The sequence below is a fragment of the Cervus elaphus genome, chromosome 1 (genome assembly GCF_910594005.1).
Source record: "Cervus elaphus chromosome 1, mCerEla1.1, whole genome shotgun sequence".
NCBI classification, from domain to species: Eukaryota; Metazoa; Chordata; class Mammalia; order Artiodactyla; family Cervidae; genus Cervus; species Cervus elaphus.
In genome coordinates, this window is record NC_057815.1 from 83175343 (window position 1) to 83191527 (window position 16185).

Below are 16185 nucleotides of genomic sequence, written 5' to 3' on the forward strand. Positions count from 1 at the left end.
TACTCCCTGGTATCTTTTATCTGATCCTGTGGAACTCCCGTGAGCATTTCTTGTAAAACAAGTCTACAGAGGAGGAAATCACATAGCTTTTTATTTTAAATCTGGGAATGTCTTAGTTTCTCCCTCATTTTTGAAGGTCAGCTTTGCCAGATATAAGATTCTTTGTTAACTGGGCTATTTTTTTTTTAACACTTTCAATACATTAGAACACTGCCTACTAGCTCCCAAAGTTTCTGTTGAGCAATCTGATGAGTCTTATTCAGAAATCTTTGTATGTGATGAATCACTTCTCTATTGCTGCGTTCAAAAATCTTCTGTTTTTGACATTCAAATGTTTGATTATAATGTGTCTCAGTGTGAGTCTCTCTGAGTTCATTTTAGTTGTGGTTTGCTGACCTTCTTAGATATTTATAATCAACTCTTTCATCAAATTTGTAAAGGTTTTATTTTTAAATATTATCCTCACCTCTCTCTTTCTATTCTCCTTCTGTGACTCCCAAAATGCACATATCTATTTGATGGTGTCACAAAGATCTCTTAGGCTCTTGTTACTTTTATTTTATCTTTTTTTCCTTTATGCTCCTCAGGCTTGGTAATTTTCACTGTCCTGTCTTCAAGTTTGCTGATTCTTCTGCCTGCTCAAATCTTTAATTCTCTCCAGGGTATTTCTCATTTCAGTTATTGTACTTTTCAGTTCCAGAATTTATCACTGGTTTCTTTTTAAGATTTTCTATATTTCCCTTGTGTTCATATTTTCCCCATTTCCTTCCTCCACTTTTTTCTTTAGTTCTTTTATCATCTTTAAGACGATTATTTAAAAATCTTTGTCTAGCAAACCTGTCTCAGGTCTTTTTCCAGAAATCATTTCTATTGGTTTATTTTGTCTCTTCAAATGGGCATTTTTTTCTTGTTGTTCATTTTCTTTGTATACCATGTGATTAGTTGGTGGAAACTGAGCATTTGAATCTAACGATGTGCTAACTCTGGAAATCAGATTTTCTCCCTTCCCCAGTTTGCTATTTTTGCTGTTGTTATCAATATGGCTTATTGTTTTACTTTTCTCTTTGATTCTGTGTCTGTCTCTGGGTCATTGAGGTGTTTTATATGTGTGCTTTACCTTGGGCATGGACTCTCACTTTCTAATTTTCTCCGTATATTCAGTTGCTTTTAAATGTGCTACTCCTTAATGTCTGGCTCCCAAAACAGATACAAGAGAAAAATGAAGAGATGAAGGGTGCTGGTTCTTTAAATCCCCTGGCAATTCCTTCAGCCAGAGGGGAAGGAACTTACAAAAAAGGGGAGAGGTGAAGCAGTAATGGTTACCTGCCTCTTGGAACCTAAGGGATCAAAAGCAGCCATCAGCCATCAGAGCACCGGTCCTTGATGCTGGATGACAGGATCCTTCTGATCCACAATACATCCTGCGAGCTGTGTGCAGGCTACCGTGGAAGCAGAACCACAGCTGCCCCCAAGTGGCTGGAGCAGGGGGACTGCTTCTGCACTAAAAAGTGTAATTGACTGACATTAATCACAATTTACCATTCAAGTTTTCCCCTGGAAGTTGCAAGTCTTCCATAGACTGCAGAGTTCCAAAAGAGACAGATTCCACCAGTGCAATTGTTGTGTAGGTGGGGAGACAGAGTCCTGGTGCTTCCTATCCCTCTGCTTTTTGCTCTCTCTACTGTTTAGCCGAAGAATCCAACCTGGCCATTACAAGCATTTTGCTTGGCCCACATGATGTTGAGTAATTTTTAATTTAAATAATTCTAGAGAGGAAATTTATCCCCTCCTCAATTCTAATCTTACACATCTTTTATACTTCATCTCTTCACTCTATATAACAGCAACCAATGAACACACCTGTGTATGAGACTCTGATAGAAATTGGCACTGCTTATTAAGATCAAGGCCCCTGTTTCTGAGTAATATTGCAGACCAACTTGCGTGATCTTTCTGCCTTATTCTTCCTTTCCCTTCTCAGTCATCATAACACCTGTTATCAAGATATTTCATGGCACACATGTTAAAAGCCACTAGTCTGTTGAGTAGTCACCTTATTTAAAGGTGATGTTCAACTTCAACTAAGCTTGGTGTAGTATCTAAATATTATTTGTCATGTAGGTAAAAGCTATCTTTTGAGTGGGTTTTCTAAGATGATTTCTCCACCTTTTTAATAACGTTCTTTTACATTTAAGTCTTTGGTTTTGGTACTGTACTTTAAATTATGAGATTGTGTCACTGGAAATTTGATCTGGAATGAGTTAATAGAGCAATAACCTTACATTACTGTCCACAATATAACTGTAAGATGAGTAAAGTTTTATGATTACCATTTTACAGATAAAAATATTTCTTTAAACCCAAGCACATCGAAAATTTTGCCATCATAGCCTCAGCTTTCTTTCTATTTTTGAATCATTACAGTTTTGTGGTAGGCACATAGTATTCATTTGAGAAAGATTTGCTGAATTAAAATTAAATCTGAGTACAAAAAATAATTTATCTGAAAGAGTGATAGATCTTTAAATCCAACTTAATTTATTTTTATCACTGATGAATTATGAATCCTCTACAGCAAGGAAACAGACTAGAACAAATTCAGTAAAGGTTGCTACTAGAACAAAAATAATGTGTTAATATATTGGCTGAGATTATATTGTGGGCCGTACAAGGTACCATAAAACCTCCTCGGGTACAGCACAATCATTGTGAGATAGGTGCTACTCTTATCCACACTGTATAGGTGAGAAAATTAGAAGATTAAGAAGTCAAATAACTTGTTCTGTGTCGTTCAACCTACAGACGGGAAAGCAAGGACTCTAATCGAAGGTAGCCAGTCTCCAACACCTCCCCATATCCAACGTCCTCCACTGCTCTTGCACTGTGTTTATCTCAATGTCCATGTGATAAGATTTTTCCTGAATGCAGTTTCAATGACAATAAAGAACATAACAGAGGATTTTATCATCATTTTTCTATTTTCTCACTTGTACAAGCTCCCATTTTCCTAGGTAATGCTTTTCTGAAATGGAGAGGCATCCTGGCTAACTGGAAGTTTCTGCATTAGTGAGATAAAGGATAATTTAGATAAGTAGCTAACAATTTGCATTTATCTTAAGGAAAATATAGCAAAGATCTTAATGCAGTTTGTATCACCTCACTGCTCAGAGACCCCTTGCTTCGATACAGTCTTTGCTGAAATAAAGAAAAGAAAAAGCACAGACTAAGAACCACAGCAAAAGCAAGAACAAAACCATGAAAATCTCTCCCTTTTGTTGCCATTACTTCATTCTCCATTTAAATGATTTGATCTCTTCTTGCTGCAGCTAAATGACTCACAAAAGCTGGTAGGGATTTACATGACCAATCAAATTGTTTCCAATGTTATATACAGGTGACAAAAAATGTTCTCCAGCTGAAATAATCAAAGAGGCAGTAATGTTTTTATGTTGCCAAAGGATGAAGCTGCTTGCTTTAGCTAAACTACACGTTCATTTTATGTCAACAGAAGAAAAAAAGAAAAATCTCCTGATCTTTATCAAATTACTGTATAATTAGTTTTAGACATTTTTTGACTGACACAATATGAAACAGGAGAAGTTTTGAAATACGGTAAGAATTTCAGAACAGGTTTAGAAAACATTTAATACTTTAGGAGAAACTGGGAAGTAATAATATCAGGCAGATTATATTCATATAAGGAAATGAGAAATTAGGTTTCTCAGCTGGACAATAAAGAAAAGCACAATGTTTTGGAATCCCTTTGGCAACACCTGAAGTTTATTGACAGAGAATGTTGCATAAATACATGGTCATTCATATATCCATGAAAAGAATGATAAGAAATGGCATCAATCTTTTCATCTTAGTTTAAATGCACTAAAAATGTTACAGTATATATGTATAACAGTCACTTTACACATCAAATTGGCACAACATTGCACATTTTCAATTTTTAAAAGTTACAGTAATAATGGAACATAATAATGGAGCATAAACTGTTTGAGGTAATCATCTATGTTTAAAAGCCTTTATGTTATAGATAAGGGGCTTCCCCTGGGGGCTCAGCTGGTAAAGAATCTGCCTGTGATGCAGAACAACCCAGTTTGATTCCTGACTTAGGAAGATCCCCTGGAGAAGGGAATTACTACCCAGTCCAGTATTCTAGCATTCTGGCTGGAGAATTCCATGGACTATGTAGTCCACGGGGTTGCAAAGAGTCAGACATGACTGACCAACTTTGACTTATTCACTTATGTTATAGATAAAGCAGTTAAAACTCAAACAGAGTTGAAGTAACTTTTCCAAAGTTATATCATGAATCATCCTCATCATTAGTAGTGATCCAATTTAATTTCTTATTTTTGTAAAAGGGTAGCTTGTGAAAATCAATCTAATGGAATATAAACTTAAGTTTAAACCTCTAAGTAAAACCTTTGAGAGTCATTCTGGTTGCCTGTTGTCACAAGTTCATAACCTGTTATTGCAATTTTCAACACACAGAAGAAATTTGAATTCTGCAAACTACTTGTGGCCAGGAAAGAGACTGTGCTTTTGGGAGAAATACTGGACACTATAAAAGGTGAAGTAAACTACACCTCAGTGGAATCTAGTCTAGTAAGTCTCAAAGTGCAGTTCTGTGAAAAGAGGCATCAGTATCAATCGAGAGCTATAAATAGTTAGAAATGCAGATTGTTGAGTTCTAATCTAGACCTTGTGAATCAAAGAGTCCCGGGATAGCACCCAGCATGAAATGTTATATAATGCCCTCCATTTGATTCTGGTGTACAACGTTTCAAAACCACTGGTCAAGGGGGGGAAAGGTACTATAATATGGAAGATAAAAGACACGGCTTGCAATCTTAATGGTACCAAACAGTAGTTGTGCTGCCTTCAGCAATTTACTTCACTAACATTCCATCTTCTCATTTCTAAAACACATCACCTATGTTTAGAGTCCATGTGAAGTTAGAATGAGAGAAATAGTACAGAGTAAAGAATAGAGGAATGTTAAAAAAACTGACAAACTCCAAACAAGTGGTTCTCAACTCTGGGTGACTTTACCCTTCAGAGAACATCTTGTAATGTCTGCTTATGTTTGTAACGGTCACAACTGGTGGAGGAGTTGCTACTGATACACAGCGGGTAGAGGACAGGAGTGCTACCAAGAGTGCTCCAATAGACATGACAGCCCCACAACAAAAGTTCATCTGACCCAAATGTCAACTCTGCTATGACCCGGAAACCACTTCCCTGGTGGGCCAGTGGCTACGACTCCATTCTCCAAACTCAGGGCCTGGGGGTTCAATTTCTGGTCAGGACACTGGATCCCATATGCCACAACTAAAATATCCCATATGACTCAACTCTAGAACCCTCCATGCAATGAAGACTGAAGATCCTGAGTGCTGCAACTAAAACTTGTTGCAGCCAAATAAATACACATTTTTAAAAATAATGAGTGATACTTTTGTTATTCAATTTGTCACCACTTCTGAATCTTTCTCCTTATTCGTTTCCAATTTGTAAATAATCACATGGATACTAACCAAGTGTGTGTGCTCAGTTGCTAAGCTGTGTCTGACTCTTTGCAATCCCATGGATGGTAGCTCACCAGGCTCCTCTGTCCATGGGATTTTCCAGGCAGGAATACTGGAGTAGGTTGCCATTTCCTCCTCCAGGGGATCTTCATGACCCAGGGATTAAACTCACATCTCCTGTGTTGGCAGAAATGTCTTTTACCACTGAGTCACCTGGGAAGCCCATACTAATATATATTTCTAAAATATATATAATGCTTAAAAAAGATACAGGTAAAACGTTTTCTTATGTTTTTAATCTTTAGAAGTGGTTTGCACAAGCTTAGTCACTTCAGTCATGTCTGACTCTTTGTGACCCCATGGACTATAGCCTGTCAGGCTCTTCTGTCCATGGGACTTTTCAGGCAAGAAGACTGGAGTGGGTTGCAATTTTTTCTTCAGGGGATCTTCCCAACTAGGAATTGAACCTGAGTCTCCTGTGTCTCCTGCATTGCATATGGATTCTTTACCCACTGAGCCATTGGGAAAGGAAGACGATAAAAATTAGTTTCTTTCATCACATGTCTAAAATGTATATTTTCTTCACGTGGAAAAGAGATTAAAGTAATTTGAAGAACTTGCCTCAGTTAAGCTCACTGAGCAATGTTTTCCCTTCACCTTACTTATAATAAATCACTGGCCCAAGCAGGCATAGTGAAAACAGAAATAGGAGGAGATATCATTGTCACTTTTCCTGTATTTTCATATCATTAGCTATTTTTCCACATATCATTCAAACCACTATATATTAGAGACATACAAGACAGATTAAAGTAGTAAAGGAGAGGAATATGTCATTAGGTTCTTTGTGTGTGTGTGTGTGTGTATGTATGTGTGTGCATGCGTGTTTGTCGCTCAGTCGTGTCAGACTCTTTGTGACCCCATGGACAGCAGCCTGCCAGGTTTCTCTGTCCATAGGATTCTCCAGGCAAGAATACTAGAGTGGATTGCCATTCTCCTCTCCAGAGGATCTTCCCAACGCAGGGAGTGAACCCTGGTCTCCTGCATCGCAGGCAGATTCGTTACCATTTGAGCTATAGGAAGTCCCAGGTTCTTTGTAGGTTAGGTGAAAAGAGTAACTTATTTCTCCACCCCCATTGTTCTCAACCCACACTTGGATGATAAACCCCACATGGTGACTGCAGGGGAAATGGATCATCTTAATGATGTCTTCCGCCATCCTGCTAACAATTCTTACTTAAGACTAAAAAAAGCAGTGAAAGTGTATTGTCCATGACAAGGGAGAGTGAGTGACAACTGATGTTCAGAAGATATAGAACATGCATTATTTTTCTCAATTCATTTTTATATTTGTTCACTTCAATTATAGCACACCATGTCATCCCAATGGATAAGAGTTCATTCTCAAAATGGTATCTATTGTATTAGATTTCATGCCTCTTAAGAAGGTAGCTTAGAGGATAGTAGGTAATGCTCAAGTGTTAGATGATTAAGCCATTGGAAAAATGTGGAACATTTGCCTTTTCTTCAGAGACATGAAGTGTTCAAAGGTCTAGAAAAAATACAAGTAGATATAATGGCCATTTTCATCTCTTGAAAAGAGTCACCATAGGACTACAGGAGAGACTAATTTGTCTGAAGCATCATGTGCTGAAACAACAGAAGGCTACAACCTTTGCACTGGTTAGAAACAGAGTGATGATGTTTTTAATTCTTTGAGCTCCAGGACCCCAGGAGAGTGAGTTGAAACTCTGAAAATGCGGCCATGGACTGGTTCCTGGCGTTGGATCATGCTCATTCTTTTTGCCTGGGGGACCTTGCTGTTTTATATAGGTGGTCACTTGGTACGAGATAATGACCACCCTGATCACTCTAGCCGAGAACTGTCCAAGATTTTGGCAAAGCTTGAACGCTTAAAACAGCAAAATGAAGACTTGAGGCGAATGGCTGAATCTCTCCGAATACCAGAAGGCCCCATTGATCAGGGACCAGCTTCAGGAAGGATTCGTGCTTTAGAAGAGCAGCTTGTGAAGGCCAAAGAACAGATTGAAAATTATAAGAAACAAACTAGAAATGGTTTGGGGAAGGATCATGAAATCCTAAGGAGGAGGATTGAAAATGGAGCTAAAGAACTTTGGTTTTTTTTACAAAGTGAGTTGAAGAAATTAAAGAATTTAGAAGGAAATGAACTCCAAAGACATGCCGATGAATTTCTGTCAGATTTGGGACATCATGAAAGGTCTATAATGACGGATTTATACTACCTCAGTCAAACAGATGGAGCAGGTGATTGGCGGGAAAAAGAGGCCAAAGATCTGACAGAGCTGGTGCAGCGGAGAATAACGTATCTTCAGAATCCCAAGGACTGCAGCAAAGCCAAGAAGCTGGTGTGTAACATCAACAAAGGCTGTGGCTATGGCTGCCAACTCCATCATGTGGTCTACTGCTTCATGATTGCATATGGCACCCAGCGAACACTCATCTTGGAATCTCACAATTGGCGCTATGCTACTGGAGGATGGGAAACTGTGTTTAGACCTGTAAGTGAGACCTGTACAGACAGATCTGGTGTCTCCACTGGACACTGGTCAGGTGAAGTAAAGGACAAAAATGTACAGGTAGTCGAGCTCCCCATTGTGGACAGTCTTCATCCTCGTCCTCCATATTTACCCCTGGCTGTACCAGAAGACCTTGCAGACCGACTTGTACGAGTCCATGGTGATCCTGCAGTGTGGTGGGTGTCCCAGTTTGTCAAATACTTGATCCGCCCACAGCCTTGGCTAGAAAAGGAAATAGAAGAGGCCACCAAGAAGCTAGGCTTCAAACATCCAGTTATTGGAGTCCATGTCAGACGCACAGACAAAGTAGGAACTGAAGCAGCCTTCCACCCCATTGAGGAATACATGGTGCACGTTGAAGAACATTTTCAGCTTCTTGCTCGCAGAATGCAAGTGGATAAAAAAAGAGTATATTTGGCCACAGATGACCCTTCTTTATTGAAGGAGGCAAAAACAAAGTACCCCAATTATGAATTTATTAGTGATAACTCTATCTCTTGGTCAGCTGGACTGCACAATCGATACACAGAAAATTCACTTCGAGGTGTGATCCTGGATATACACTTTCTCTCCCAGGCAGACTTCCTGGTGTGTACTTTTTCATCCCAGGTCTGTCGAGTTGCTTATGAGATCATGCAGACACTGCATCCCGATGCCTCTGCAAACTTCCATTCTTTGGATGACATCTACTATTTTGGAGGCCAAAATGCCCACAACCAGATTGCCATTTATCCTCACGAACCTCGAACTGCAGATGAAATCCCCATGGAACCTGGAGATATCATTGGTGTGGCTGGAAATCATTGGGATGGCTATTCTAAAGGTGTCAACAGAAAACTGGGAAGGACGGGCCTGTATCCCTCCTACAAAGTTCGAGAGAAGATAGACACGGTCAAGTACCCCACATACCCTGAGGCTGAGAAATAAAGCTTAGATGGACCAGAAAGACCACCAAACTCAGTTCAAACCATTTGAGCCAAACAGTAGATGAAGAAGGCCCCAACCTAACAGCCCGTGGTTAAAATGAGTCAACATCTTCGGCATCAGGAGCAGCTGGGATCTGACAGATGCTTCATTGGTGGAATTGCTCTTTAACAAGGGCTACAGTGCCCTTAAACCCATGCACAGTCCAATAATGTACTCATGTATAACATGCAAACAGATTGTTTTCTACGTTACCCCTTCTTTCAAGACTATGTCCCCATGAAACAAACACTGCCACATTGTGTAATTTAAGTGACACAGACATTTTGTGTGAGACTTCAAACATGGTGCCTATACCTGAGAGACCTGTGTGACCAAATGAGATGACTTGAATAGTTCCCTCTTGTGGGGAGCTTGATTCTTAGCCAGTGGTGGTATTGTAACCACTGAATTCACTCCAGTCAACAGATTCAGAATGAGAATGGATGTTTTTGTCTGGAATTTTTTTTTTTAAAGTAATTGCACCGGTTCATCCACCTCATCATTAATAAGTGAAGGATACAACAGAAAATAAAATATTCACACTCCAAAAAAAAAAAAAAAAAAAAGAGGTGCTGTCTTTCAACATGTGACTTCCTATACTCCAGGTATGCTAAGGAATCTAAATCTATCATACTATTGAATGAAGGGATGAGGTCATTATGTATTATGTCATTTCCACATTATTCAAAACATATATTGTGTCATTATGTATGTTTGAAACATACATTATTAGGATTTACAGAGAAGATGAACATGTTGGAAGATGTGTACCAAGAACTTTAAACACATCTTTTGGTCAATATTGCCTCTAATAAGGAGTGTGCACAAAGTGGAGGGATTATGACTTGGCCATCCAATGGTATTTAACCTGTGGAAGTGAGGGATAGTCACCTACTATGTGAGGGACTGTCCCATACACACAATAAGAATTATCCTTACATATTGGAGAACTGTTCCTGGATGTGGTCACAGGAAAATATTGCTATGGAAAAATTGTCAGAAAGTTTAATGCTTCTGACTTTAAAGGTAAATGAGCTGGGGGCTGGCCACATGCAAAGGAATGTGAGCTGCCTCCAGAAACCAAAAGGGAGGAAAAAAATTCTCCCCCAGAACTTCCAGTGGAAAGCAGACAGTTTTTTTTGGACCAGAAAGACCCATGTCAGACACCTAAATTGCAGAATGGTAATATAATAGATTTGTGTTGTTTTAAGCCTTCAAGTTTTTGGAAATGTATTACAACAGTAACAGAAAATTAATATACTTCCCAGAACACACTATTTTGTTCATTGGTGTTCAGTTGCTAAGTTGTGTCCAACTCTTTGGGACCCCATAGACTGCAGCATGCCAGGCTTCCCTGTCCTTCATTATCTCTTACAGTTTGCTCCAACTCATGTCCGTTGAATTGGTGATGTCATCCAACCATCTCATCCTCTGTCATCCCCTGTAAGACTTTTATAGGAGAGAAAGCAAAGAACAAGATAAGTTAAATATATTTGATGTCAAATAAAGCTGTTGGCCCCAACTTTCTAGCCAAGTATTTTTTTTTTCATTGTCATGTGACTCAAACTCCCTGATTTGAGGTGTTTTTTTTTTTTTTTTTTTTAATGTAACTTTTGTATGAAGTTCTTTAAGGCTTTTTGAATCATTTCTGGATTCTAATAGTCCCTCCCATATGCACAGAAGGTACAAATTTCCATTGTATAAATGTCACAGCTTACAAAGCTATATTATCTATTTTTTCATTTGAAGAGTTGTGAAGCAGGCACATCAATAAAAATTCTTAGAGTCAGAAAAGTTGTAGAACTTTTTAAAGAACATAGAGTTCCAAGACCCTTTGAATTCATTTTTCCATAATGCATTTTTAAAATGTCAATCAGACTTCTTAAAGACTGAAACATCAGACCCCACATTTTCCAACTCTGAGATTTATTTTAGTAATAAGGCATTGGATCCTCATAAACGTGCCATATATAGAATGTTTATTATGAGGCAAGTGTGAAGAGTTGTGAAATGCCTGAGATTTTTTCCTGTTTGAAAGCTAACAAGTCAGCATGCCAGGTACATGGATGCTGGCAGAAGACTTGAGGTCAGAAACAAAGGACTTTATTTCCCACAAAAAATAGCATCGTTGGAACATCAGCACGTTATTGGGCCTGATCCCCAAGGCCCCGTCTCCACACGGTGACACAGAGGCCAGATAACACTAGCACACTAGGTGGATTGCTCTACAGGAAAGGAATTCTGAATTTAGGGAGCCCGAATCTTTTATAATGGGCAGTAAGCATGCCTTCCATCTGCTACAGAGAAGAACACTATCTTTGTCTCCCCCCAGGGTGGTTATTACACAGAAGAAGATGGCAACCCACTTCAGTATTCCTGTCTGGGAAATCCTATGGACAGAGGAGCCTGGCAGACTACAGTCCATGGGGTTTCAAGAGTTGGACACAACTTAGTGACTAAACACAAACACGCACCTTAAAAAGATAGTCAGGAGCAAATGTCAGTCATTACGTTGCCTGCAAATGTGAAGAGTTGTGAGAATTGTATTCTGTCAGTACACAATAGGGATTTGTGTGTATAAAGAGAGGTACAATTTGGGTCTAAACTTGATTAAAATTCAGACTGTTTGATGAGGTCTGATGAATTGACAGGAAAGGAACCTTTACTCAGTTCACTTAAAGAAGTAAGAACCCTTCTGCTAAAAAAAAAAAAAAAAATCAAACAAAAAAAAATATTTACTGAAAAAAAGATACATGATTCTAAGCACAATAGAACAGAGAGTTATAGCCAAAAGTTGTCTTAGTCTGCTTGAACTACCATAATGAAATACTACCAACCATTATTTTTTAAATAAAATAAAAATGAAAAAAAAAAAAAAAAAAGAAATGCTACTGACCTACCTCCCAGAGACTCCTGAGCTGGCCACAAAACCTCTGATATTAAGCATTAGTATTCAGGATGGTTCCACTTTCACCTCCCTCTAGAAAAGTGGTTCATGAAAATGAAAGGGGTCTTCTTTCTGAAACCTCATCATAGCTTTGACATTTAAAACTTTGACACCTGAATGTCAGTAGCAGTGTCATGAAGAATAAGTAGGCAGGCCCCAAAAATGTTACAGAAAGGAATGGCAACACCCATCCAAAGTGAATTTCTTGAAAGATGTACATATTTCCACCAGTCTCATAGGTAACATCCATCTCTGGAACAAGAAGCACACAATAGCAAAGAAAAGAAAAGACAATTGAGGCACCAAGTTCTAGCAGACACAGCAGAAGCCAGCTGAAGTGGCACTTATTTAAAAGTGAAGCTGAGCAAGATAAAAAGAAAGAAATTATTGGGGGCTTCCCAGATGGCTCAGACAGTAAAGAATCCACATGCATTATAGGAGAACTGGATTCCACCCCTGGGTCAGGAAGATCCCCTGAAGAAGGGAATGGCAACTCACTCCAGTATTCTTACCTGGAGAATCCCATGGACAGAGGTAACTGGCAGGCTACAGCCCATGGAGTCACAAAGAGTTGGACATGACTGAGCAACTAACACTTTCACTTTCAAAGACAGAAAAGAGAGATTGAATTATATGATAGTTAAAATAGTAATAGAGAATAAGCTTCAGCAAGTGCATATGTGCTTAGCATTATATTAAGTGTTGTATCTAATCCTTACAACAACTTGTTAGCGTAGGTTACAAAAATCTCAGACTACACATAAGAACTCTAAGGTAAATGACTTGTTACTGACTTATTTCTCTGACTTTATTTTGAAACCTTGAAAGAAAATTCTGACTTATTTTACCATCTACTCAGCCCCAATGCCTTGGAAATGATTGCCCCTGACTTTCTATTAAAACTCTTCGCTAAGATCAATGACCAATTTCATCATCCATGTCAATGTCCTTTTCTCAAGGCTCCAATCTTTGACTTTTTTGTAGTAGCTGTTAGCAGTAAAGAGCTTTTACTTCTTTAAAATCTCTCTTACATCTCTCTCTTTCAGAGTCCCCATATGAGTGAATATTTATCTTCTTTACAGCTTTGTATTCCTCTAGTTGCCCACCAATTGTATACATTCTTAGGTTCTGAGACTACATTTCTGTGCTTCTCCTTATATGCTTCCTTTTGTCTCAAATGGAAATTTTAAGGCAATGTCTTTTACAGGTAATTCGTTTGACCCAACATTTTCCCCTAGAGCCACAGATATAGATTTTCCATTTACATCTGGATGTTTCTACATGAATGACAGAATGATATTTCAATGTAGTCATATTAAATAATTAGCACATTAGTTTTTGTATTTGAATAAGCTAACATTTCTTGCCTCCTTTTTATATTTTTTTATTATTTTTGATTAACGATACCATTAATGACCCATCTCTCTTAACATTCTATCAGTGTGAAGTCATTTGGATTTTTTTAATTTATGTTTTAATTGGAGGAAAATTGCTTTACAATGTTCTGTTCATTTCTGTGTACAATGCAAATAAGCCATAATTACACACATATCACCTCCCTCTTAAGCCTCCCTGCCCTTCCCCCATATCATCCCTCTAGGTTATTAAAATATACATTTTGTGACTACTAGCATCATAGATAAAGGTCCTCCAAGTGACAAGAAATAGGAAAAAAAATAGGAAAAGATGATGGAGACTTGAGGTGAGAACAGCGAATAATCTGGTTTAGCTGGACTTGGTACTTACTATGCAGACCAACTGAAAGGTAAAGCCCAACAAGTGTGCTAAGAAGCATATTACAATGGCTGTGAATGGACCGCTAAAGTATTTAAACTCTAAATGCTTTAAATTTAGATTTAAAGACTTTACATTCAAGTCTTTAACTTGAATTATTACTTTAAGTTGAGCTTCTCACACTTGAATACCAATTTGCTTGTAACTCACAATATTTACCACATTTTACTTATATTATGTTTGCTAATGTTCAGGTTTCATCTCTTCTATTTTTAACGTCTTGAAATTAGACTGTTTGTATTTCTTATGATTGTTTAGGTAACACTTGCAGTGCTGGCAAGATCTTTCAACTTATTGTGGTCTTGAAATATTTGCTCAATTGAATGGACTTACACAGGCATAGTAGACAAAATAGAGAATGGAAAAGGTTTGGAAGTTGGCAGTCAGCTGATAGTTTACTGAATATAAGTTTGGTTAGGTTGCACTTACAGAAGGAAGATGAAATTAGCCATTGTGTAATCCTTTGGTGATATTCATCTACTTCAAGATCCAATTAAGACAAATTGAGACCCAAACGTTACTTCTCTTCAATCATGCACAATTTTTAGAGATGGGTCAATGAGGAAAATGGCCTCCATGCTCCGAAATCTACTTACAGACTCTTTCTTATATATTTTACTAAAATAAATTAATATATTCATAGTATTATATGGTATAGAACTCTAACTGTGATTTCAAACAACACTTCTGTCAAAGTTATACAAGAGCTAGGGAGAAAATCTTTACACTTAATCCCAATTCAACAATCCTGGCAATATTCTGAAGGTGTTGCACTGAAGAGACAAGTTGACAGCTTGGTCTGGGGCCACATATAAAGCTATAGCGCTTTTTGATGGTCATGATGAAATTGAACTCATTATTTATTTCGCTGCTACTGGGACTGCCTTGTATTGTCTGATACACTAAATAGGAATGTTTCCATCAGTTAAGAGTGTTCTGTGTCAGTGTAGGCTGCAATCCAAACTAGGCTCTTCGATTCGAACCAGAAGCACATAGTGCATGGAAAGAAAGATACATGTTCCTCCTGGGAAAGCATTAGCATCATGACCTCATAAGAATTAATGGGCGAGAGGAACAACTTCAATGGGCTGTGTAGAAAAACCTGCTGTTTTCTTTCAACACTTGCAAACCCCAATGAAACTTCAGTGATTAATAGTAATTGAATTCAATGATGATTAGGCAAAGCATCTGCCATGGGCAACTCTTGGGCACCCACACGACCTTCTGTGTGTTAATTAAAGACATCAGTGATCTAAACAGCTTGATCTGTAGTATATAACCCCACCACATGCAGGAGACACTGCCCAGCCTAGGGAGCCATAAAGATAAACACCGAGACAGTCTTCCTCTTAAAATCAAGTTGCAAATTTAATCCGAACCTTAAAGTGACTCTCGGGTTAACTGTACCCATGTTAGCTTTTGGTTTATAGTCACATGTAGACATTTAATTGTGTAAGCCACTTAATCTATGTACTAACTATTAGACACACACAGACACAAATATATACTTCAAGTTGCTTATTTGTGGGTTCTCCTAAAGAATAGTCAAAACTTTTGAATGCAAAGAAAGGGGCATATATACAACAGCAAATATTCTGAAGAAACTGAGAGGATTCAGGAGGAATTATTAGGTACTGATATGGTATAGCCAATGATATAACTGCTGCTTTTAATATTTAAAAAACATTAAATAGATTTTAATCTATTTAATAACAACTGACCAATATTATTTCATGCAATGACACATGTAAGAAGACCCTTAATATATTTTGGTCTATACCGAGTTAGTAGAACTGCAAGCTGAACTGTATTTTAGCAGCATATCAGAACACAGGACAAAAGCCATTTTTTTTTATGCCTCTTTTATAGGTAAAAAAGATGGACATTACAAAACATGTACTTAGTTATGTGAGAATGATGGGAGGAGAAGAAAACACATAGGACTTGTAAATCTGTTGAAAAAACAATGCTCAAATAAACAAAGTAAACAGTAGTACAGATCATGATTGAACCAAATTCTGTTTTGTCCTGACCTAACTACAAAAGGCATACTGATACAAATCAAAGAGAGAAAAGTCAAGAAACAGAGTTTAGTGACTTTGGGGAAATTACTGACTTTACCAAGAAACCCTTTTCATATACACAGCACAAGGCCAAGTGAACGCTGTATTCTTTTTCAGGTCTAGGCCATTGCAGTCCATGTTTCTCAAACTTAAGCATGAATCAGAAGCTCCTAGTGAAAGTGAAGTGTCAGCCTCCTAGTTGTATCTGACTCTTTGTGACCCCGTGGACTCCACTGGGTCTCCTTCGTGACCCGCCAGACTCCTCTCTCCTTGAAATTCTCCAGGCAGGAATACTGGAGTGGGTAACCACTAGCCAT

General features: G+C 38.1%; 1 protein-coding gene across 1 annotated transcript; it reads left to right on the forward strand.

Moving 5' to 3' along the window:
* Positions 1–7134: 7134 nt before the first annotated feature.
* Positions 7135–9556, forward strand: LOC122698511 (alpha-(1,6)-fucosyltransferase-like). The gene has a single exon (XM_043909635.1). The coding sequence runs from the start codon at positions 7298–7300 to the stop codon at positions 9023–9025; it is 1728 nt and encodes a 575-aa protein (XP_043765570.1). The 5' UTR covers positions 7135–7297; the 3' UTR covers positions 9026–9556.
* The last annotated feature ends 6629 nt before the right edge of the window (positions 9557–16185 follow it).